This window comes from Barbus barbus (genome assembly GCF_936440315.1).
Source record: "Barbus barbus genome assembly, chromosome: 5".
NCBI classification, from domain to species: domain Eukaryota; kingdom Metazoa; phylum Chordata; class Actinopteri; order Cypriniformes; family Cyprinidae; genus Barbus; species Barbus barbus.
Window position 1 is genome coordinate 18,181,830 of NC_136733.1, and position 23,008 is coordinate 18,204,837.

The following is a 23,008-nucleotide window of genomic DNA, read 5'->3' on the forward strand; positions in this document are numbered from 1 at the left end:
GCTCTGAGGTCAGCAGCCAGATTTGTTTTTCGTAGTGAGTAAGAGCAGCTCAAATATTCAGAGGAGCGCAAGCCATTCGTGTGACACAAATTTGGATTTGATATTAAGGTCCATTTCTTGGTATTTCCTCTTTGATATTTGAAATTATAAATATAAGAACGCGGAGAACATTTGATATGCGAGGACACAGTGAATGGCTAAACTGTCATCGAGACAGTCTCGGAGGTCAGGCGTTAAGGGGCATTACAAAAACATCAGAGGTCCTCTCATTCATTGATTTGCTTTAGTTTGGAGCTCTTGATTTGACTCGATTGGAATCATCCCATTTTCTGACTACAGGCAAACATTAACAGCTGCATTTTTCCCTTTCCCCCCTTCTTCCTCTGGCTTTACATAAAAACAACATTGCCATGGTTGCATTTTACAAACAATGATCAATGAAAGCAAACATAAAACAACAAAACTGTCAGCCCAGGCTTGTTTGAGCTTTAGTTTGATGACATCTATGGTTGCTCATTCATAAAACTTCCACTTCTTGTCCTTTGCGAAACCTGTTGTTGATGTGTTTGATTGGTTGTTTGTTTTTGAGTGTCATACCCACTTAAGTTGTTGCTGTTTGATGAGGAAACGAGGGCATGTTGTAGTGCAGTGTGAGTGGAAAGGCCCTCTTATAAGCAGCATGTAGAGAAGAATGGTTTCCCCTATGTGCCACAGGGGGTACCAAGCTCAGCCAATGGACCGGTGGCGGACACCTTTGTTGTTCTCCTGGGCGTCGGGGTCCCGACACGCACAGTCTTTTCGAATGTCACATGACATAGGGAATGGAATCACCTGGCACAGACAAAATATCAAAAGGGGTTGAGTCCATGAGCTTGAAGTGATGATCACATTCACCATAATACAGCAGTGTTATGAAAAGGTTTTAACGTTTTTTAATTTTAATTATATTTCAGAGATTCTGATCCAAGGGATAGTTCACCCAAAAATTATAAATTTTCCATAATTTACTCAACCTCATGCTTGTATGACTTTCTTTTTGCAAAAAGTCAGTTTTTTTCTTATTAAATTCCAAAAGCAAAGATGATATAGATAAGCCAAAGACACGAAACAGAGCGCGATGCACAAACAATACCGGACAAATGGAAAAGAGAAACTTAAATACACAGTGATAGCAAACTAAAGGGTGAACAGGTGTGCTGATTGATGAGTGTTCCAAGGCAACTGGTTGTGGCTAGAAGGGATACAGCTCCGACCTCAAATGAACAATGAAATCAATTTTCTACCTATTAGATTGTGTTTTATTAACGTCTACACCTACACCTACCCCAACCCTAAACCTACCCCTTACAAGAATAATTTTTTTTAATTATTGTTGTTCAGTTTGACAAAAATTACGCTGTATTGATGTGCGCATGCCCAGTAGCGCCATACGTATCCCTTCTAGCCTTAACCAAGGTAACTGATAGTTGGTGGGAAAACTAGAACAAAGGAGACAGGAAAGTGATGAGAAACAAACTAAAAGTCCTTGGTAATGAAACTAAAAGAAAATAACTGTTACAACAAAAATCTTTTTTTTTTTAATTTACAAGCTCAATTTTTTTAATAGTTCAAATGAATAAATGTAAATGTCAGCAGTTAAAAGAATGAAAATTTACAAGCTCAATTTGATTTAATAAAGCAAATGAATAAATGCAAATGTCAGCAGTTCAAAGAATGAAAAAAAGGGAAACAAACCAAGTTTTTTCAAGAACATCATTGAAAATGGTAACAAAAGTCCTTACACTTGACCATGGTTGATACTGTGGTGAGATGTTATCTATCAAACATCAGTTAAAACTATTTTTACACTTTTGTCAAATTAGATACGGTGAGAGCTGAATGCGTGTGTGGGTTTAATGATGTTGCTGACCAAATCACAGCATGCTCTCATTTTATAAATAACATTATTATCCTTTTATTTAGTTCTAACTGTTCTACCATTTGGGGAAAAGAGGATGCGGAACACTGGAGCTGGAACACAAACAAAAAAGTTTTCAAATCACAGTTTGTCAGTGAAAACAACTCCATATATCCACAAGTCTCCACAATGGAATACATTTTTGAGAATGTGATCCACACCTGCCCTTCTGTTTTACATGAGCCAGTAAGAACGTGTCAGTATGCTTAGCTCAGCTTGTTTTTACTTTTAATGTCAAATCGAAAGCGGCATCTTTTCAGTCCCTGTGAGCTATGTATGTGTGCACTGTCAGATCAGTGCGAGCGCACTTGGATCCCTGTGAGTGCAGAGTGAAAAACGAGAGAACGCAAGAGCGTATATGTGTACAGAAGAACAAGGGATGTCTTGTGTTCGGAGTGTTGAGGGAAGGAATGCCCTCTCCTTGCCCTGTGAAATACACAGGCCTTTCCTTTTGGTGTCCCCATCCACTGTAGGGGATTTTCCCAACTGTAAATCTAGTCCATTCATAGTGCCCACAAACTCTGGCTGACAACATTCCCTCCATTGCCACACTCCTCATTACAACCGACCAACACTTCTCCAATTGTTAAGTGTGCGTGTGTATCTGTGTCTTCAAAATGTTTTCGTTGCCCTCAGCCATCCCTGAATTGTTTCCAGGGAAAACAAACAAAACACTGCAAAACAAAAAAATCTTTCGTGAAAAAATACTGTTCATTTTTTCTTTAAGTTTCAACAACAACAGTACAGTGCAAAGACAAAAGTGAACATTTCATCAAAACTGAGTTGTACCAGAAATTAGGTATCTTAAATCAGGCTTTTCAAAATTTTGAACCTAGAGTTATTATAGTTAACTAAAAATTAAGCCATGAAAAGACAGAAAGAAAGAAAGAAAGAAAGAAAGAAAGAAAGAAAGAAAGAAAGAAAGAAAGAAAGAATAATAAAATAAACATTAACTGAATTTAAATATAAAAAACACATTTCTAAAAATCTAATTGCCAAGGCAACAATTCTAATTTTCATTAAGCATTAAGTTTAACTGAAATAAAACCAAAATAAAATTAATAAAAACTATACAGACATATTAATAGAAAATATTTCATTAGATATGAAAATTAAAAATATAAAATTAAAACTAATAAAAAAACTATTATAGTATATCAATGATAATAAAAATGCTGCAAAGAAAAAAAGGAGCTCATTTAAAAGGCATAATTATACTATGTGTGATGAATATTCAGCATATTACAGAGAAAATATATATATTTTCAAAAAATAAAAAAATAAAAACACCTTACATATTGTTATTGTACCAAAGCCACAAGGAGTGATTAAAATTACAAAAAAACATTCATTATCATTTTATGAAATTTTAACTTAATTTTACTTTACATTTGTTTTACACTGTTTTCACATTTTAGATTTTACACTATTTTTTTCCTGCTGAAATTGAAATATTAAGCAAGAATAATATTAAGTCCAACTATCTGTAGCAAACAGTGCAGGATGAAGTTTAATACTCAAGGTGTTGGAGTATGAATTTGTCCAGCTACCATTATATGCTGTTTGCTTCCAAATAAATGACTTCTAAACTGACGTTAGGTGACGCCAATGCAAGCAAACTTACTTTTAATGTTCAGTTCATGCCCCTGAGACCATGACATCTGGATAGTATAAATATCAGCATTTCACGAGAGTCAGACGAACTCTGACATAAGCTTGAAAGAAGTGAAGTTGAGAAGTCTGCAGGAAGCTTTTGACAGTAAGCTGAGCTGTCAGTGCACTTTTCCTTCAGCAAACCTTGCAACCGCTGAATGTTCTCACAACATCTGACCTTTTCTGTATTGATGTCATTGGGACAGTGGTAGACGAACTGAGACTCTTCCAGTAGCCTCAGTAGTAATAAAAGAAGATTTGAACAATTGCCTGCCCTACAACAATGTAATGAAGGTCATTCAAAAATAAGTTGATATTGTTTGTTTTTGTCACGTAAAAATAAAGTTTAGTGGTTTTCAACTGGTTTTGCTTCAAAACTCAAATTTTACAATGAACATCAAGTGCCAGCCCAACACAGTACCAACAAAGTTTGAGACACAAAAGTAAACAGAAAATGTCCTCTAAAATATACTCATATACAGCTGCACATTGTCTTTATAATCGGACTGTTTGGTTTGTAAATGTCTCTTGCAATTTGACTATAGCCTATAATTCAATACACAAACAAACCATTTTTAGCGATTTAATGTACTCTGCATTTGGGTTGGATGCACCAGTTGAGATCCTAAAACTGACCCACAACAATTTTCCCAAAATCCCATTTCCATATGACTCCTCTGTGCTCTCTACACAATGTAAGGTAATGTAGTTTCATATATAGGGTGCAATTCCACGTTTAAGCAAAGGATTTATATTGGGGCACATTTTAGATCTGCGTTCAACTGAAATCTGGAGGCCTTTGGTAGAAAATTGTTTAGCGGCACCACTAAACATAAACTGGAAGCAAATTTAGTTCTCCCGTCATGACCTCACCTCTAAAATGGAAGACCTCATCATAACAAGGCATGGATTCAAATCCTGGTCATCCTCAAGACCAACAAACTAATAGGATGCTTTGTGTCAATGTTGCTTTTCTGTCTGCTCGTAGCACGTCAGAGGCCCCGGTTAGTTTTTCCTAATTGCTCTGTGGGGCTTGTGAGGGCAGTTATCCGCTATTGATGGTGCATTTGGGAGGAAAAGACCTTGGCTGACAAGAGCTCTGACAAATACAAGCAATGTATACTGTGAGTTATTGGACCACTGGATTGAAGAACATACAGTCTTTCCAAAGAAACAATGAAAACAGCCCAAAGACCACCGAAAATGACACAGAGATCCAATGGAAGCCAACTAATTCTGTGTTCACTAAATCCAATAAACCAACCAAACCAAATGGGGGGAGGAATCAAAACATCATATCAATGCTGTCTGTTATGACCTGATAAGACCTCGACCTACAGTAGGTGTCCACTTTTAGGTCATTGTGGAAGATGATATCTTTGCGGCTCCCACACAAAATAAAACCAAAATACAGGCATCTGCCAAAGCAGGAACAAGTCATAAGAATATGGTTAAAATATTCTCCCTAAAAATGCTAATGACAAGCCATACCTTGGCAACTATAACTGTCTGCCATTTTCTCAGACAAGCCTAACTTGGCTGTTTCCTGTATGTTTTACTGTACAATTACTGTACACAACTATAATTAAAAAAAATGTTTTTGATAGAAGGCTCATGTTCACCAAGGCTGCATTTATTTGATCAAAAATACTGTAAGAATAGTAATATTGTGAAATTTAAATACATTAACATTTTTTTAAAACATAATTTATTCCTATGATAGAAATGCTGAATTTTCAACAGCCATTTTCTCCGGTCTTCAGTGTCACATGATCCTTCAGAAATCAGAGTAAAAAACAAACAAAAAAATCCTTTGTAATATTATAAACGTCTTACTGTCACTTTTGATCAATTTAATGCATCGTTGCTGAATCATTAATATCTGTATTAAAATCTTACTGATCCTAAACCTTTGAACAGTCGTGTAAGTTTATGGTTGTTGGGATAGTTTTACCCGCTAATTCAATCGAATTCATTTGAGCACTCCAAAAAAATTAAGAAATAAAATAAAGTGAAATAAATTCAAATAAAACAATAAATATAAAAACACCTCCCTTTTTAATCTCTTACTGTACATTATGAACACTTAAAGCACTGGAGTAACTTGCAGATGATTCCTTTTCTGGTTCATTTGAAGTGAAAGCATCATTCAGCACAATTTTAATAACTATACAAAAATACAGTACCCAATTTACCAAATGAAGATGAAACCATTATTGTTTTGCTTTTTAAATCTTAATCTTAAATTGATTAATTAACTATGTCTCACCCTCATTGCCAAATTAAGAATATCAGTGCGAACACTTATTTTTTTCAAGAGAAACGTCAACATGTTTTCGTTTATGTAAGGCTCCAGATAATTGTAGTGTGGACAGTAATTAGTTCACAGTGCCATTTTGAATGTATTGTAGAAATGTTAGGAACAGTCTTCGAGTAATCACTTTCAAATGAGTCCTTTCTCTTAGCAGTTGACTGTGAGAAGTGTTTGCCTCAATTCTGATTTGAAATCGCTACAGTTTAAACATGTTATTGCATAGTCTAACAGTTTCTTAAAAAAAGAAAAAAATGCTTGCAATGCCACAAATCATTCCTGTACACACAAATTCATTAGTACATTTTATGGAAAACCATGCTCTTCACAGAAATCTCTAAAAAGCTTTTCTAAGGTAGAGAACGCAGCCAAGAGAGGTGGAGCTCAGCACAGGGTTAACTGTGGGGACACGATAGCCATTACATAATGAAGGCATTTACATCATTACTCCCTAAAACGACACGACAAAGATGAAAATTAAGCATTTATTGGCTTCTTTTAATACAAAAATTACACTGGGCAGACGCGCACTTACCCTATGGCGGAGCAATTTACTCAATTATTTGCTTTTGGCAGCAACCCTTCAGAATTCATACAAGAATACTGTCAAATTTATTTTGTTCTAAACTCCTTGTTTACAGCCACTTATTAGCACAATTCAGGACTGTCAATGAATCGGTCAGCAGCTCAGCTTCTGAGAGAAGGAGGATGTGCAGTTAGTTTTATTATTTGCTTGGGTAATCCTCTGGTGTGACAAAGCAAACGGCCCCCTGAGTTTATACGTTTCTATATGATTTACAGCCGTATTTAAATGTTAAGTGTCCAGCTCCAACTGCCGTTTCTAGACCTTTCACAACAAGTTGTGTACTCTGCTGGGAAATGCGTCATCACACATGCCAACTTTTTTTGTTTTGGCAACACACACGGGTAGAGCGATCCAGTGTGCTTCCAGAGTTCGCTGTTGTAACTTTGGAGAAGTTACTTCATTCTTTGTCTGTCAAAAGAGAAGTTCACTTTCTCTGGCAGCCAGGAAAACTTGCTCAAGGAAAAAGCAAGGGAGGATCAAGTGAAAGAGGATGACAAGTCCACTGGAAAAAGAACAGTACACAAGCGTGCAGAAAAAGGCTATTTACCACTCTCTGGATTAAACTCACAGATCTTTCTCATTGTTGGAAAGTGAGGTGAACGTCCATATGGAAATGCTATATGCAACCGTTTGTTGCCATGGCTTTGGAAAAACACCCAAACATATATGTGCGTGCATGCATTGTGGGTAGGGTTCAGAGAGTTTCCCCCGCTTCTGTGGGTGTCCTTAAAAGTTTCCTCTCCAAGGAGATAATTATTACAACGCAAGACGTATTACCCTGTCTGAACAACGCAGATTATACAGCTTTTTACTCCGCTTATTTACCAGTTATTGAAGCGTAAACAAGGAATTCGACTAATTAAACATCTAAAGAATAAAAACATACCTTTTTGGTTTTAACAGTAGAATGGCAGCAGTCTCCACCATCGTAGTTGCAGAAAGCTCGGTTGTTGATGGCGTCGCAGTAATTATCACCCATGAACGGCTGGTGAAAAACAGATAAAACGGCTCTGTAATATGAAATTACTGAATATATAAACACACAAACACCATCAGCAATAAAATGCCATAGAAATGAACTCTTCTTGTGGTTCTTCTTGCGGTTCATTGTCAAATAATAATGAGTTCCCCTATAAACTCAATAAATTCGCGTAAAACCAGAAAGCAAGAAATAAAGAGACAGCCATTCACACTTGCATACATCCACAACTGTGTAAAAATAGACACACAGACTTGAGTCTGTTGCAATTATGTTGCCCTGGAAAAATTGAGTTAGTATTCCCGGGCTTGTGGATGGTGGAGGCCGCTTTTAATGGGGAAACCAAAGCCCTATTAAACTTATATGTGTCTCCCTTGGGAGTTACTACACATTTCCATCTTGACAGGCACAAAAGGTTGCCCAACACACCTGTGACCTTTTCCAGTTTGAAATCATCTCTCTGGCCTGACCCAAAAGCTTTCAGAGGGCTGATAATTACCACCCATTGAAACTGGGTCAGGATGAGCTGGGTTCAAAAGTCTGCAGCTCTGGCCCGAATAAAAAAAAAAAATAGACTGGTCATCTTTCTGCCACAGCCTTGTTATAAATGAGAGAGAGGTGCAGATTAATCGCACTTTCAGAACAGCAGCGCAGAAGAGTCACATGTGCTTTGAAGAAATTACGTTACTTCAAAGAGCAATATACATTATATGTTAAAATGTCAGTTCAGTCTTTGCAGTGGCAACTGATTTTTCAACCGCTCTTTCTGCAAGAAGACACAGTAGCTATTTTTTTTTTTTATTCTCACTCTGTGATTTGAGGAAGTTGGGAACATGATGCCCTCTAAATGAGGTTTCCAGGTTCATCTAAAACGCAAAAAGAAAACAAACAAAGGTGGTAACAAATCCCACTTGTCTGCTGTTGTTGGCCCTGTTAAACCTGACTCAGATTAGGCTAGACTGGCACGAAGAGCAAAGGAGAGGAAGACACTAAGCACAGCATGTTTATTTATGTATTAGATTTCAAAGAGCGTGAGAAGATGGCAGAAACAACAGTTCAAGGTCAGGCTCCAGAGAACAGACCTCCATGACTGCATACAGCTTAAAGCTATGGCTGGGAGATTACCTTGAAACGACTATCAGCGTAATAATGTTGTTATCATGCAAACTTACAGTGGGAGTTTAGATATGGTGAATAGAAAATTAACTGAATCATTTTAAATAATTTAAAACCAAAAATAAATCAAATGTAGTTAAATAATAGATAAATACAAATGAAATAATAAAAATTAATAAATTAAATGATTTAAAAAAAATAGCAGAAAAATAAATGAATAAAAAATTACTATAATAAAAATAAATTACAAAAAAATGTAAAGTAAATGAACAATAAAATGTATTTAGAAATAAAAAATATATAATTTTATAATTTAGTGCTGTCAAAAGATTAATCGCAACTAATTGCATCCAAAATAAAAGTTTTTGTTTGCATGATATATGTGTGTGTTCAGTGTATATTTATTATGTATATATAAATACACACACATACAGTACATATTTAGAAAATATTTACATGTATTTACAGGTCTATATTTGTATTCATATAATTTATATTATAAATAATTATATTTAATATATAAACATAACATATTTTTCTGAAATATATACATGCATGTGTGTGTATTTATATATACACAATAAATATACACAGTACAAATACATATATTATGTAAACAAAAACTTTTATTTTTGATGCGATTAATAATTTGACAGCACTAAATAAATATATAAATGTGTAGAAACACGTGAGGTAGGGCTTACCTCACATCCCTTAATACAGTGGAGGGCCTCTGGGTTAGGATACCACTTTAGTCCCATGGTGCACACAATATTCTGTGTGAGAGAAAATGACAGAATAAAGTTAACATTCAAAGTTAACCGTTTAATGGTTTCAGACAATACAGTTCCATTAGAGTGAATTAACAAAACAAATAGCAGCCACGGTGAGGGTTTTTCAACAAGAAAAGATGAGAAAGAACAAGAAAGAAAATACTACTTCAGCCTTTCCACTTCAAAATGTAATGTTTAATTCTATGTGGTACTTGCCATTTATTTGTAATTAATTGTGAAATGTACTTATTTCTGAGGGAAATTGTTTCTACACCATTTTCTTTCAGTTAAATTGACAAGAAAATGTATGTGAAGCTTGCCTAAACAAAACTTAATAAATGGTTAGTTGCTATACAGTTCTAGAGGTGTTCTGAGCATTTTTAGCATGTTTCTCTGGCATTCTGTGTGGTTGCTTACATGTCAGACCTCAAAGTCTCTGTAATATTCTGATTCCTACAAGTACATTTAAGAGATTTCTTTTGACCCTTTTATTATTAGAGTTTGTTTACCTCAAACAAACTAACAGCCTAGCCCCCCTCAAAAAGACTGATGATTTGAGGTATCACGGCGCAGGACGAGTTACACGCTTAGGTTCAGCACACGGGGTCAGGGGTTTGTTCAAATCCTTGGCAAGAATCGCTAATAAGCCTTCAGGCTGGCAGGGATTTCAGTTTGAATCTGGAGAACCTTTGCTCTGTTTGTTGACACATTTCTTTGCCTAACACACAGAACACAAACAAATAAAATCCTCTATGAGCCCAGTGTTCCGGTGGTGATGCTTAAATCAGCTAGGAATCAATGAAAGAGCTTGGCTTGAAGGATTACAGTCTTAAGAGCTTGGCTAAGTAGGGGACTCATTAGGAGTCCAGGAGTACTACCCAGCTCCCACCCCTGCTGAGGAGAGCAAAAGGGGGGTGGTGGACCTCGGTGGCCGGCCTCCTGGGTTAGCACAGGTAGAGAGGATGTTTGGAGAGGTGAAAGGACGAGGTCTGGGGGAACTTCAGATGCAATGAGGAATGGAAAGGCTGAGCATAAACAGGACATTTCAAAGAAAGCAGGCCTTCGGCTTGCTGGCCAACTGTGGCCATCCACACACATACACACATACACACACGCTTAGTATTCAGTGTCACACCAAGGACCCAAGCGGCTTGTTTACTCAAGGCCTAATTTAAACCGTCTGTTCCTGAACTTGTGCTTGTTTTTATAGTTCCTCCACAGGCCTGAGCTGCACGAGTGCTACCTGCCTTCTATTAAATAGACTTTTATACTATCTGTATCAGAGACTGTTTTAAGGCCTTTCATATTTTCCGTCCTATACGGTCAAGACATGACATTTCCTGTTTGCTTCCAAGCTTGTACGTTGGCTGATTTATGGAAAACCAGACGCATACATACAGCAGGATGTTTTCTTCCAAGTCTCGGCATTAGTATGCTATCAATAAAATTGACAGAAATAAACGGCGCTCCAACAAATTCCATGAAGAAACTCCAAGGACCTTGTTGGGTCAATCCCCTCGCGAGGCTGATTTATCCTGGAGAAATCCTATGATATGGAGAATTAGGCCAGGAAGAAACTATAGCAGTGCTCTCGGATGCGGGCGGTAAATTTGTTTGTGCTTCCTAAAGCTCCACTGCAGCTTAAACAATCAAGCAAAGAACCACATGGCACAGACCACAACGAAAATGCATGAAAAGCACCACCACACCAAAGGAAGTCCACAATAGTACAGAGGAGGTAATGCAAATATGGAATGCATAATCCAGACAACCTCATAACCACTGGCGGACATGACGTCACCCAAAAATGTCATTGAGTAGTCCATTTATAAATGAATGACATAGTAAATGCGGAAATGGATATTCCTTGAGACCTGTCTGGCCTCTGTGACCCTAGCCGCAGCTATTGATATACTGTCGCATGAAATCACTGGTTTCCAAAAAGATACAGAAGAATAAGCCACACTTTTGTCTCTTTCCATGAGTTTTAAAGAGTCACAGGCTGTTTTGTGGTTGGCATCTGTCAGTAGGACACAAAGCAAAGAAAAGATAAAATCACTTGTTTCTCATCTTGCAGATTAAAAGTACTGTGAAAGTAAGTGTTGGTGAGAGGAAAGACCCATTCAAATGCTACAACCCATCTGGAATATGACAATGGTTTAAACAGTCACCATGTTGTCATGACAAAGGTTTAGCATTCTTTGGTCATCACTGACCACAGATTGAGGTGAGGAGAATAACATTTGGTTTGCCTGTCCATCATACTCATCGTTTCTGAAGTACTCCAGGTCTATCAGAGGTCGCATTAACCAAACATTTTCCATCATTGACGGCATTTCTTATCAGTGACGGAAAAATCTGAAGGCTGTCCGTCACGTTGACAGATTACACTGAGGATGATCTATTGTAATTGATCTATTGTAATTTATAAACTAATTTAATAATAATGTATTAAATTAGTCCAGTTGGTGGTGAGTGCGCTTCAGTGTGGCAGCAGAGTGCGGGATCATCAGCCCCCAGAACAAAAAATAAAACTGTCTAGAGTTTTTTGCTCTGCTTTGATTACGCACAGGCGAGTATCCACTAGTAAAGCGAAAGAGATGATCAGTTCACTGCGCTGCCGCTTCGCTTGATCTGAAGTGTCTACAGCGATCTATCACGCCACATTAAAGAGCGCCAAAACGGTATTTATTGCTTGAATTTCCTAATAAAATGGACAGAATTTGAAATTGGAGACTTTATTTCTTATAAAAGATAACAACGCTCAAAGTTTAGCCTATTTACTGAATGGGAGGCGCACTAACTGAATCAACTGAAAATAGCATTGATTGGGATTTAAGAATCATTATTGGTTCATAAAAATGGCCTCTGCTGTCACTGTAGTGTTGAACAGACCTTGATTTCCAAATGAAATGCAAAATTTACTTTTATCTGAATAGAGCACTTTGGGGCACTGAGCAACAGTCCAGTTTTTTTTTCCTCCTTAGCCCAGGTAAGATGCTTCTGACGTTGTTTCTGTTTCAGAAGTGGCTTGGTAGCCCTTTTCCTGAAGACGTCTGAGCGTGCTGACTCTTGATACACTGACTCCAGCTTCAGTCCACTCCTTGTGAAACTCTCCCAAGTGTTTGAATCAGCTTTGCTTGACTTTATTCTGAAGCTTGCGGTCATCCCTGTTGCTTGTGCACCTTTTCCTACCCAATTTCTTCCTTCCAGTCAACTTTGCATTTAATATGCTTTGATACAGCACTCTGTGAACAGCCACCCCTTTCAGTAATGACCTTCTGTGACTTACCCTCTTTGTGGAGGGTGTCAATGTTTGTCTTCAGGACCATTGCCAAGTCAGCAGTCTTCCCCATTATTGTGGTTTCAAAGAATAAGCGATACCCAGAATTTATACTGTAGAGATGGTCATTTAATGAAACTCAAATGTAAAAATTTTATATTTTGAGATACTGGATTTTTGACTTTCATGAGCTGTAAGCTCTAATCATCAAAATTAAAACAAACAAACAAAAAAAAATTGAAATGACTTACTTTATATGTAATGAATCTAGAATATATGAAAGTTTAACTTTTTGAAATAAGTTACAAAAAAAGAACTTTTTTCCGATATTCTAATTTTTTGAGATACACCATATACTGTATATATATATATATATATATATATATATATATATATATAAGCATTAAACAGACAATCTAATTATTGTTCACAGTAATGAGATTAAAATGACTGTGTAGATCATTTCTAAAAAGTTATGTCATAATCGTGTGTTAAAAAGCGTTGTTAAATATAGGTACTCAATGTTTGGAGGTTCAGCTTGTACTATGACCAGGTCTCAAACATTTACCAACCAAATCCAGTGTAACATGGATGTAATATGGAAAAGTTTAGAATTTGAGATAAAACTAAGAAGACAAACCATTTATGATAGTAAAGTGAGCCCACCCATATCTTCCCATGTTTGGGGTCTCACCTTAACTTTGGGTGGGTTCCACCAGTGGTCTTTCATCACAGCTGCAATGCTCATGTTGCTGGGCAGGAGGACCACACTGCTGCTAGCATCTCTACACGCCACCTCACACTCGTTTCCTGTTGGGCATCACAGACAGGTGTTATTCATAACAATGGTATATTGGCATCTGCTTCAGGGCAAATTAAATGTACCTTTATAATCATGAAGAATGAATAAACATTTTTAATTTTAAAACTAAAATAAATGACTTGAATACAAAATTGTATTCATTAATACATGTATTCAAAGTACATTAATCAAACATAAAGAAGTTTACATTGTAAGGCATAAAACATACTTAACATAAGTTTTAAGTATGGAAAGGAAATCAAGTTTTCTAAAATAAATGTACCATTAAATGAACTTGATTCAGGTACGCTACTGTTTTAAGTTTAAAGTTTTTAAATCAAAAATACAGTAAAAAACATAATATTGTGAAATTAATGTGATTATTGCAGTTTAAAATAACATTACTCCAGTCTTCACTGCCACAGGATGCTTCAGAAATCATTCTAATATGCTGATTTGGTGCTCAAGAAACATTTCTTATGAATGTTGAAAATAGTTGTGCTGGTTAATATTTCTGTAAAAAAAATTATCCTTTTTTCAGAATTCTTTGATAAAAAAACAGCCTTCATTTGAAAACGAAATCTTTTGTAACATTATAAATGTCTTTACTTTCATTTTTGATCAAATGAATGCATCCCTTTTATGTAAAAAAAGAAATAATACTACTAACCCTAAATTTTTAAATGATAGTGTAGCTACAAACATGAGGACAGTGTAAATAACTTGCACAGATTCTCTACAAACTGTTTCGCCAAGACTGTAATTAACCTGACAGATAAAACAAAGCGAGATGGTTGTGTTAATAGCTACTATACTGCCCCACAAAAACAAAACATTAACTACATATTTAGTCACAACTGAGTTATTACCAAAAATCAGCTCTTCAATACAATGTGACAGAAGGGTTTGACTCAAAAAATCTCTGATTAAAAGAGAATTTGAAATCCAATTAATAACATGTTGTTGTAGTTGCACCGGCCCTTGTGGCAATGTTGAGAATGCAGTGCATACTTGTGTGTGCAGTGTGTTTTGGGCCTAAGAAGTGAAAAGCAGATAGGCAGAGACCTATGCTGTGTCCGTCCTTGCAGTTGAGATGGATAGTTGGGCTGAGATTTTGCGGAAGGGAACACTGGCCTGTCAGGTTGGGGCAAAGACGGAAAGAACCGGTCCAGTTCCCGTCCTTTCTGCATCGGATCACGTTGGTGGAAGGACCCTGAAGAAAAGGCCAACATTTCTATTAATCATCATAAAGGAAGCTCACTAACCATCACCACTTGGCAAAAAAACATATGTGGTTGAATGTAAGGGTGGAGGCCAAGGATGGGCATGACCTTATGGTTAAGTTGTCCATATTACGCATTAGAAGCTGTATAACTGACAAATGAAACAAAGCACATGTAAATTGCAAGATCAGTCTACCAGCCATGCTGCTGACGAATAGCCAGAGGGACGACGCAGAGCAATCGTGATGCTTAAAAGTGAGTGATAGGGTGCACATGATGAATGGAAAGCACTGTAGACAGTAATGGAAGGTGATGGACCGAGATGTTGATGGAGGAAAAAAGGAAACAAGGAGACGAGAGAGAGAACATGACAGACCTGCTTGCAGCGGCTGTGCTGTCTCACCGTGTGGTTAGCCCTGTTGCAGTCGATCCAGCAGTCGCTGTTGAACTGAAAGCCATTTGTGCACTTGTAGGTACCATGGAAAATGGGTGGAGGCGGCTCACATGTGACTGCCACACACTCACCCGACTGCCAGGTTCCATCCTCCGTGCACTGCCGCTTAAACGCACGCCTGTGATACATCACAGGCACTGACCTGCAACACGTTCATTAAGACAATGAGAGATAGATCGAGCAGAATTCTTTATCATAGTATTCGAATACATGTAAGGCTGGAATACACTGCACCAGTTTTGCCCAGATTTTTGCACTGATTTCCAGTATGAAAGAGTCACAGTCTGCAGATTTTGGGTAGCCGGAGTTGACAGATTTCACAGAAAATTATGTAATGTATGAAGAGGCCAGATTTATTAGCTTCAGTCTATGATTCCATCCTGTGTGTTTGTGAGTTTGTTGTGTTTGGAATGACTTCAAAGTCTGGTATTTGTGCTCTTCAGTCGTTTAGCGTATGATACCTAGTGTTTTTAAATCTGTCCAGATTTGAAAGGTTGTGTAGTATATTCCAGCCTAAAAACAGCTTTTAATAATCGACTGTTCTCAGAATAAAAGGTTCAAGGACCACCCATAGTAAATTCATGGACCATCTGATGAATACTGCACTCAAAACTGGCAAGCACAGTCCAAAATGACAAGCTCTAATCTGATTGGCTGCCTTTCCACAGCTTCTGAGAGTCAGATTGAGTCAAATTATCTGTCCACTGTCCAAACTGCTTGTTGTACATAGGTCGCAGGCCAAGTAAATATCCCAAATAGAATATAAAAAGACTGTATATTGCACTTTTCTGAATTACATGAAATATTTGGTATGAATTACATTTGAATGCACAGAAATTCTGATCAAAGTCCCATTTCCGTTCATTTTGAGTTAAATGGCATATAAAAACCAAACTAACTGTGGTTGGTTCTTTACATGTTGGTAACACAGTCGCTTCCTGTATAAATGGGTTGTTTTTGGCCAGAATAATCTAAATTTGACAGTTTAAAAGGATCGGATTTATGACTATAGTCAAATGCCTGGCTACACGTGGCTATGTGAGTAATCGACCAACAGGGCAAATAATGTCTACAAAATTATCCAAGCTTTCAAACAACTGATACAGCCTTGAGTATTCAATTTCCACAACATCATTAACTAAATCTGCAATGCAGTAAACAAGAAGACGATACAGTCCAAATACGGAACTCATTAAAGTAAATTAATGTTAGTTATAATTATGCATTTAGGTCCATTTAGTGGTGTCTCACCTCTTGGGCTTGTCTATGTGGGGCACATGGTAGCCAGGCTTGCATTTGTACTTGCAGAAAGACCCAACTTTGAGGCCTGTGGCATTGCAGCGTTTGGTCTGCAGGACAGCGTTGGGTACAGGAGGAGGGACCGGACAGCGCAGCTCACACAGAGCCTCGGGGAAGGACCACATGCCATCCCCCATACATGTCAGCACGTTATTACTTCCTGCAGAGACAAAAGGACAAAGAAACAGGACAAGCTGACTTCAGATCTAAAGTGAACCTACTTCAATTTGATGCAGAACACAGGACTGTTTTCTCAGTGCGCATTGTTTTTTGTAGTTGGTGTCAAAACCACATCTGGCATTTTATGGAGCTGACCTCTCAATCCCAAGGGCCTTTAGTTTTAGAATGTGTCAGAGTCTACCCACCCATTAACTGAGCTGGCTCCCGGCACTGAAAAGTGCACTTCTTGCCGTAGGTGGTTCCTTCAGAGAACTCAAAGATTGCCGGGTGCACGTGGTACTTGTCAGGCCGCCCGCAGTCCACAGGTTCACAGGTCACCTGCTTGTTCCATTTCCCATCCGCGCAGGTGAGGGTCACCGTGGATTCAGACTGTTGAGAAGGAAAAAACAAAGGCAATAGTTCAAAACATGGGAAAAAAACATTTTGTTTTCTCTAGGTCAATTCACTGCAACCACAACAATCCGTCAGACCAGACCATATCAAATAATACACTGTTTCAATAACACTATATAGATTCAATGAAAAATATTTATGTATCTCTTGGTGAAAGGAAGCAGTGGGAAGCTAACCGTCTGAGTGGGTGATAATAAAGGGCTCGGGTACAGCATATAAAGCTGTCAGAACTGAAGGCAGAGTGAGTCAGAGGTCATTTCTGCTGTTTTACAAGTCAAGTCTGACCTGTGTGATGTCTCCAAAGACAAATGTGCTAATAGCGGAGCCACAAACCACACACATGCCCGACCCCACATAAGAACAAAACAATTAAACTTTCTGTCGAATCACTGCCATGACGTAACATGACTTGTGTTTCATTAGTGATTTGAAACTGATTTTCTGTTGGAAAACCCTGAACGAGTCCAAGTGCGCCAAGCCCAGTTCCGTGAAAATGAGACTGATGAAGCAGATCCTCATTTTCACATGAGAGTAAAGTTACAAATAGTCACAAATTCATGATTGTTCATACACTTACAGTAAATTACAATAACATTGGTGCTGAACACTAACATTTATAACGAACTAGCTGGTGGTTTTAAGGTAATGCTGACAGTAATAGCAGTATTTCCCGCTCCTGTTATACATCCATAGGTAATTTTGCTCGATTTATTACAAAAAGGACAAATTAATTTATTCCAGCATGAGAATGATCCCGGTCATAGAAAGTACGAATCCTTCCTCTAACCAAAATAGACACTGCATATTTCAAAATATGCATGAGAACATGCTAAAAAAGTACTAACATGTGTGAGTCCTTACTCTCTCTTTCTCTGTCTCTCCTCACTCTGTCAAAATCCAGTCCAGCAATGAAGACTAGACTACAGTTGATTTGGACTATTCAGTTGTCCTTGTCTCTTGAGTAATATGCAGGGACATTTATTGACATCTTATTGACTCGATACATAGTAAATCACTGCTTTTATTAACACAAATCCCTTACTGTGCTTGCAAACAACCAACGAATCAAACTTTACTGTGTACAAAGCAGGAATAACAGTCATGAATTTATCACCAACAGCACAACACTGCATTCTTCTACTAGTTCCTCAATGAATCTTTAAATGTGTGAACCACGTAGAAAGTCTGTGCCTTTACTGCACGACAGCAAATTTAAGACTTTTCTTGCCAAAAAAATTATTGTGATCTAACATGGTGTGGGTTATGAGACTGTTGTAATTTTTGAGTGTGGTATTAAGCATGAAGTAAAAAGTGATATCTAACATAAACCATACCCAGCGGCTTGGACACGGGCCGTAGGTGGGCTTAGAGTCCAGACTGTTTTAATGAAGCACAGAGTAAAACATGCACTTCTCCACAGATTTCTCCTTTTGTTTATGACAAGTGATGAAAGCTGGTTGGTTCCAAAAAAAAGAGAAAAAAAAAAGATGTCAGCTATGTTTATTGAAACAATTTTTGTGAAGCCAAAAGTTTTTGCTGGCAAGGCACAGATTATTGTGGCAAATGTTCTTAAACTTGCATCCACAAAACAAAACATCAAGATGTACGAATAGCATTTTTGTTGCTGCGCTGCTTTACTGTGACCCAGGCCCATCTTTTTTTTCTCTTTTCTCTTTATTTGAAATTGCAGCTTTAAATGGGCTGGAATGTGGTGAGCTTATCTAATGTTCTGTACCCTCTCAGGAAATGTACCAGCACCTAAAACTGAGCAAGCAGCGGGAAGCATTTGAAATGCAATCCAGACACAGTTACAAAACACTTTTTGCCCCCTTCTTTCCCTCTTCCTTTTCTTGCGCTGAAGCTCTTATTGAAAACAGCTCACCATGGAAGTGTGAGCCTTGAATATTTGAGGTGAATATGTGAAAAAACACAACAAAACAAAACAATGAGAAAAAAAGCAAAAGAATGAAAAACAGAAAAAAACGAAAACAGAGCAAAAAAGTAAAAACTAAAAGAAAAGAAAAAAACAAAACTACGTTAAAACAAACTAAGCAAAATAAATTAGGCAAAACAAAAATAAACTAAGTGAAGCAAAAGCTAAAACTAAAACAAGAAAAACAAACAAAAATAACAAAATAAATTAAAAGCACAAAAAGAGAAAAACAAAAAACAGACAAAAAAAGTAAAGCAAAAGCTAAAATGAGCATAAAACTATAAGACAAAAATAGCAAACAAAAAGAAATGAGGCAAAAGCAAAACAAATCAAAACAGAACAACAACAGCAGCAACAACAACAACAAAGCAAAGCTAAACTGAGCATAAGATAAAAGACAAAAATGATCAAACTAAATTAGGTAAGGCAAAATCTAAACGTAAACTAAACAAAATGAAGAGTAACTCAACAGTTGAAAAAGTCTCTATTTGACTCCTTCATGTGAGGGCAGCAATGTAATAAAAGACCTCATATCACTGGCTCAATAAAATCCCAAACAGAACGGCAGTCACAATTTACTCAACATCTCCCCCTAGGGTCAGAGAGGTCGCCGTCTGTGTCATAACAATGCCAAAGAGCGTGTTAGTCCACATACCTGGCTTCTTTATAAAACTTGCGAGAGGCTACAGAAGTACATAAAAGTGTCATCTAACTTTCCCTGCCCAGACATCTCTGGCTCTCTCAAAGCCATTTCAAAGCTCAATGGCAGCATAGACACAAGGTTTATTAGCCGGCACTGGCTGCATTACAGGAGCAGTAAAAGAAATGACCACAGTCACATGGGCTGTGTGGGACGAAAAGGAAAACATAAACTGTTGCGGTTGAACAGAAGAAACACACATGCAGGGGGCTGTTTAAATGCCCACCTGTACGGTACGTAATCCGTGTCGCAGACACAAACGAAAACATAAACACACGCCGCTCCTGCTTGGAAGTTATATCATGACGGGTCTTTCCTTCTGGCGAACACAGGGGAAGGGGACTGCCGTCACATCGGGGGGTGGCAAGTTGAGGAGGGGGTGGGGGGGAAGAGGGGTGTCTGCGTGCGGAGTTTCCTTCTTTTAAAACTTTACAGCTGCTGATTCCTCCTCCACTGAGTATTTAACTACCACTGACTACTGTGCCTAATTCAACACAGATGCCTCTGTTGGCTTTTCTTCTACACCCCAGCACCATCCTGTGTTTCTCTCTTTGCGCACTCACACACACACGCACAGATACATAGTAACACACGTAAGCAAACATGCTCGACACACACACACACACACACACACACACACACACGCATAAGCGCTAGAAGAAAAAAAAAAAAAAAGAAGAGGAAAAACAGGGGGTAAAGTAAACCTCGAACTCTCCGCTTCCCTCTGCTCTGTTGAAATGTTGTTTGCCTAACAGTGATTTCAGGACATGCTCTGCTTTCAATAACACCTTGGCAAAAACAAGCCGCTGGCAGCCAGGAAGCTGCGGACACAAAGGCATGACACTGTAGTAGAGCCTGTTGCTGTAGTTATCTGCTCCCAAAACTGTCCTCTGTTCATGATGGCTTGCGAGATTATAACCCTCGATGCTTGGCTTGCCCCTCAACCTTATAAACACACATTTATCTCTGTCTGTAACAGCTACTAATGTTGTTTTTTTTTAAAGACCGTATTGGCACCCTCTCAATGATGTTACGGTAACAGGTTAATGATGAAATGGCTAATTTGTCTCTGACTAAAGCCTTTAGGAACACACATTATGAGCTCCCTGGAGATGGCTGATAAACTGTAATGACTGTGCTGGGATCAGCACTTTCACTTTGTAAAGGTACGAGGGCTCCTTCGCACTGCTGTCATCAGCTCTCCTGCTCACACGCAAGCGAGACTTGGAAATCCATCACGCCAATTTCTTTTTAACCTTTATATGGTCACATTTTTGTAGGGTAAACTCTGGAGCTGTCATAATATCATTTCTAAACAAATGCCTATTTACAGTCACGCACACGTTTTGATATTATTTAATCTACTGTACACATTCACACAATATGTCCAGATTTTTTTGTTTGTTTTTTCCCCAACTCAAAGTAGTTTCAAAGAAGCCAAAGCAGCCAGGGTCAACTGTTGCTCAATTATTAAATCAATCTAATAGTTTTACTTTAACAACACTCTAATGATTGTTTTGAACGTTTTACCAAATGATTTTACATCATAACGACAACAGAATGAGACATAAAATATATGATATAAAATTTAAAAAATATCTAAAATGCAAAGGATTATACCTTTAAATGTAAATAATTAAAAAAGAATGGAAATAAAACAATATAGTATATATAGGGTATTTGACTGAAGGAGACGGTGCAATGTTTAATGCTCTAAAAAATTAAATATATGTGTCATGAATCTGGTCCATGCTCTCCCTGTCAACCACCACTAGAGGTCACCCGTTCACCACAGTGACTTTTACACTCACAGCACATTGGACTCCATTTCCCACAATCCATTGCACAGATCACAGCTGTCACCATTCACACATCACACACACCTGATCATCATTTTCCAATCACCACCACACACCATATAAGCCTGGGACTTGCTCTTGCTCAGGGCCGAGTATTGTTTAGCGTTTATCACTCACCCAGCGATAGCTACTTTACAGAGCCATTGTTATAGTCTTAGCCTTAGTCTTGCCTTGTTTTCCTGCCGTGTCTGACCCTGCCTTTGTTTCCTGGATTTACCCCTTTGCTCTGCCGTTTGGACTCTGTTCGCTCCCCGTTTGGACTTATTGCTCTCGTCTCTGGATTATCTCTCTGCCTTGCCCCTTTGGATACTGTTTGTTGATCGTCGACCCACGCTTGCTCCACGGACTGCTTTGTCTTGCCCTTGCCATACCTGTTTGCCACTATCTGACCCTGCCTGTTTACTGACCATGTTTTAGAATAAAGCTTTGCATATGGATCCGCACGTCTCACGTCTTGTCAGCCCCGTAACAGAATACTCGGCCAAACAAGGATCCAGCAGCTTTTCTAAAGAACCCTGGCCAGGTATGGATCTATTTGACCAGCTGCTCAACCTTCGACAAGAGAATTCACCCATCGAGGAATATGTCTCACAATTCTGTGAGTTATCAAACGGGAGCCTGTTTGACGAGACCATTTTAAAAGACATTTTCCGCCTCGGTATAAATGAGGCCATTAAGTCTTGGCTACCTGAGGGAAAATTTAACTGCAGCCTGAAGGATTACATGGACTATGCTTTACTGTGTGCTCAATCTTCGTTCACTGTGGATATCGTGGAAGAGGAATGCAACACCTCGTCTGTGACTAAAATGGAGGCCGCAGCAGAGCCCATTTACAAAATGGCAGCCACAGTTGATCGTCACGAGTCAAGCCAAGCCTGAGAGTCTGCTCACGTCAAGCCTGAGAGTCTGCTCACGTCAAGCCTGAGAGTCTGCTCACGTCAAGCCTGAGAGTCTGCTCACGTCAAGCCTGAGAGTCTGCTCACGTCAAGCCTGAGAGTCTGCTCACGTCAAGCCTGAGAGTCTGCTCACGTCAAGCCAGAGTCTGCTCACGTCAAGCCAGAGTCTGCTCACGTCAAGCCAGAGTCGGCTCACGTCTCCGCTGTCAAGCCAGAGTCACACCACGTCACAGTGCTCCAGCCAGAGTCTGTCACACCCAAGGATTTAAGGTCAGTCCTTCAAGTTCCCTGTCTGATATCCAGTGTGATGGACCCACCACTGATGTCAGTGCGAGTAGCTGGCATTCCCAGGGCCTCAACCCTGTCTGTTACAGAGACTGTTCCCCTGACCTCAGTACTTCCCGTTATGGCGGTTGCCATTTTGAGTGTGTGGGCTGCACACTGTGCTCCTGAGGCCTCTCCTGTCCACGAGTCTGCTCCAGTGCCTCCAGAGGTGGCGGCTTCCGTTGCAGAACCTCCCGAAGTGGTGGCACCCGTCCCTGAACTCACTGTCTGCCCTGTCACGGCCACGGAGGCCGTTCCTGACCTCATGGTCTGCCCTGTCACGGCCA

At 38.7% G+C, this 23,008-nt stretch overlaps 1 protein-coding gene across 1 annotated transcript in view; it reads right to left on the bottom strand.

Moving 5' to 3' along the window:
* Positions 1 to 726: 726 nt before the first annotated feature.
* The window catches only part of LOC306869703 (pappalysin-1-like), a gene marked incomplete at both ends in the record, with an annotated part of 102,549 nt that continues 80,267 nt past the window's right edge, over positions 727 to 23,008 (bottom strand). Inside the window, 8 exons of the mRNA XM_079416580.1 lie at positions 727 to 831; positions 7,394 to 7,492; positions 9,307 to 9,378; positions 13,353 to 13,468; positions 14,526 to 14,673; positions 15,087 to 15,279; positions 16,389 to 16,596; positions 16,802 to 16,985. Of these exons, the coding sequence (XP_079272706.1) occupies positions 727 to 831; positions 7,394 to 7,492; positions 9,307 to 9,378; positions 13,353 to 13,468; positions 14,526 to 14,673; positions 15,087 to 15,279; positions 16,389 to 16,596; positions 16,802 to 16,985 (1,125 nt within the window). The remainder of the gene's footprint in view (positions 832 to 7,393; positions 7,493 to 9,306; positions 9,379 to 13,352; positions 13,469 to 14,525; positions 14,674 to 15,086; positions 15,280 to 16,388; positions 16,597 to 16,801; positions 16,986 to 23,008) is intronic.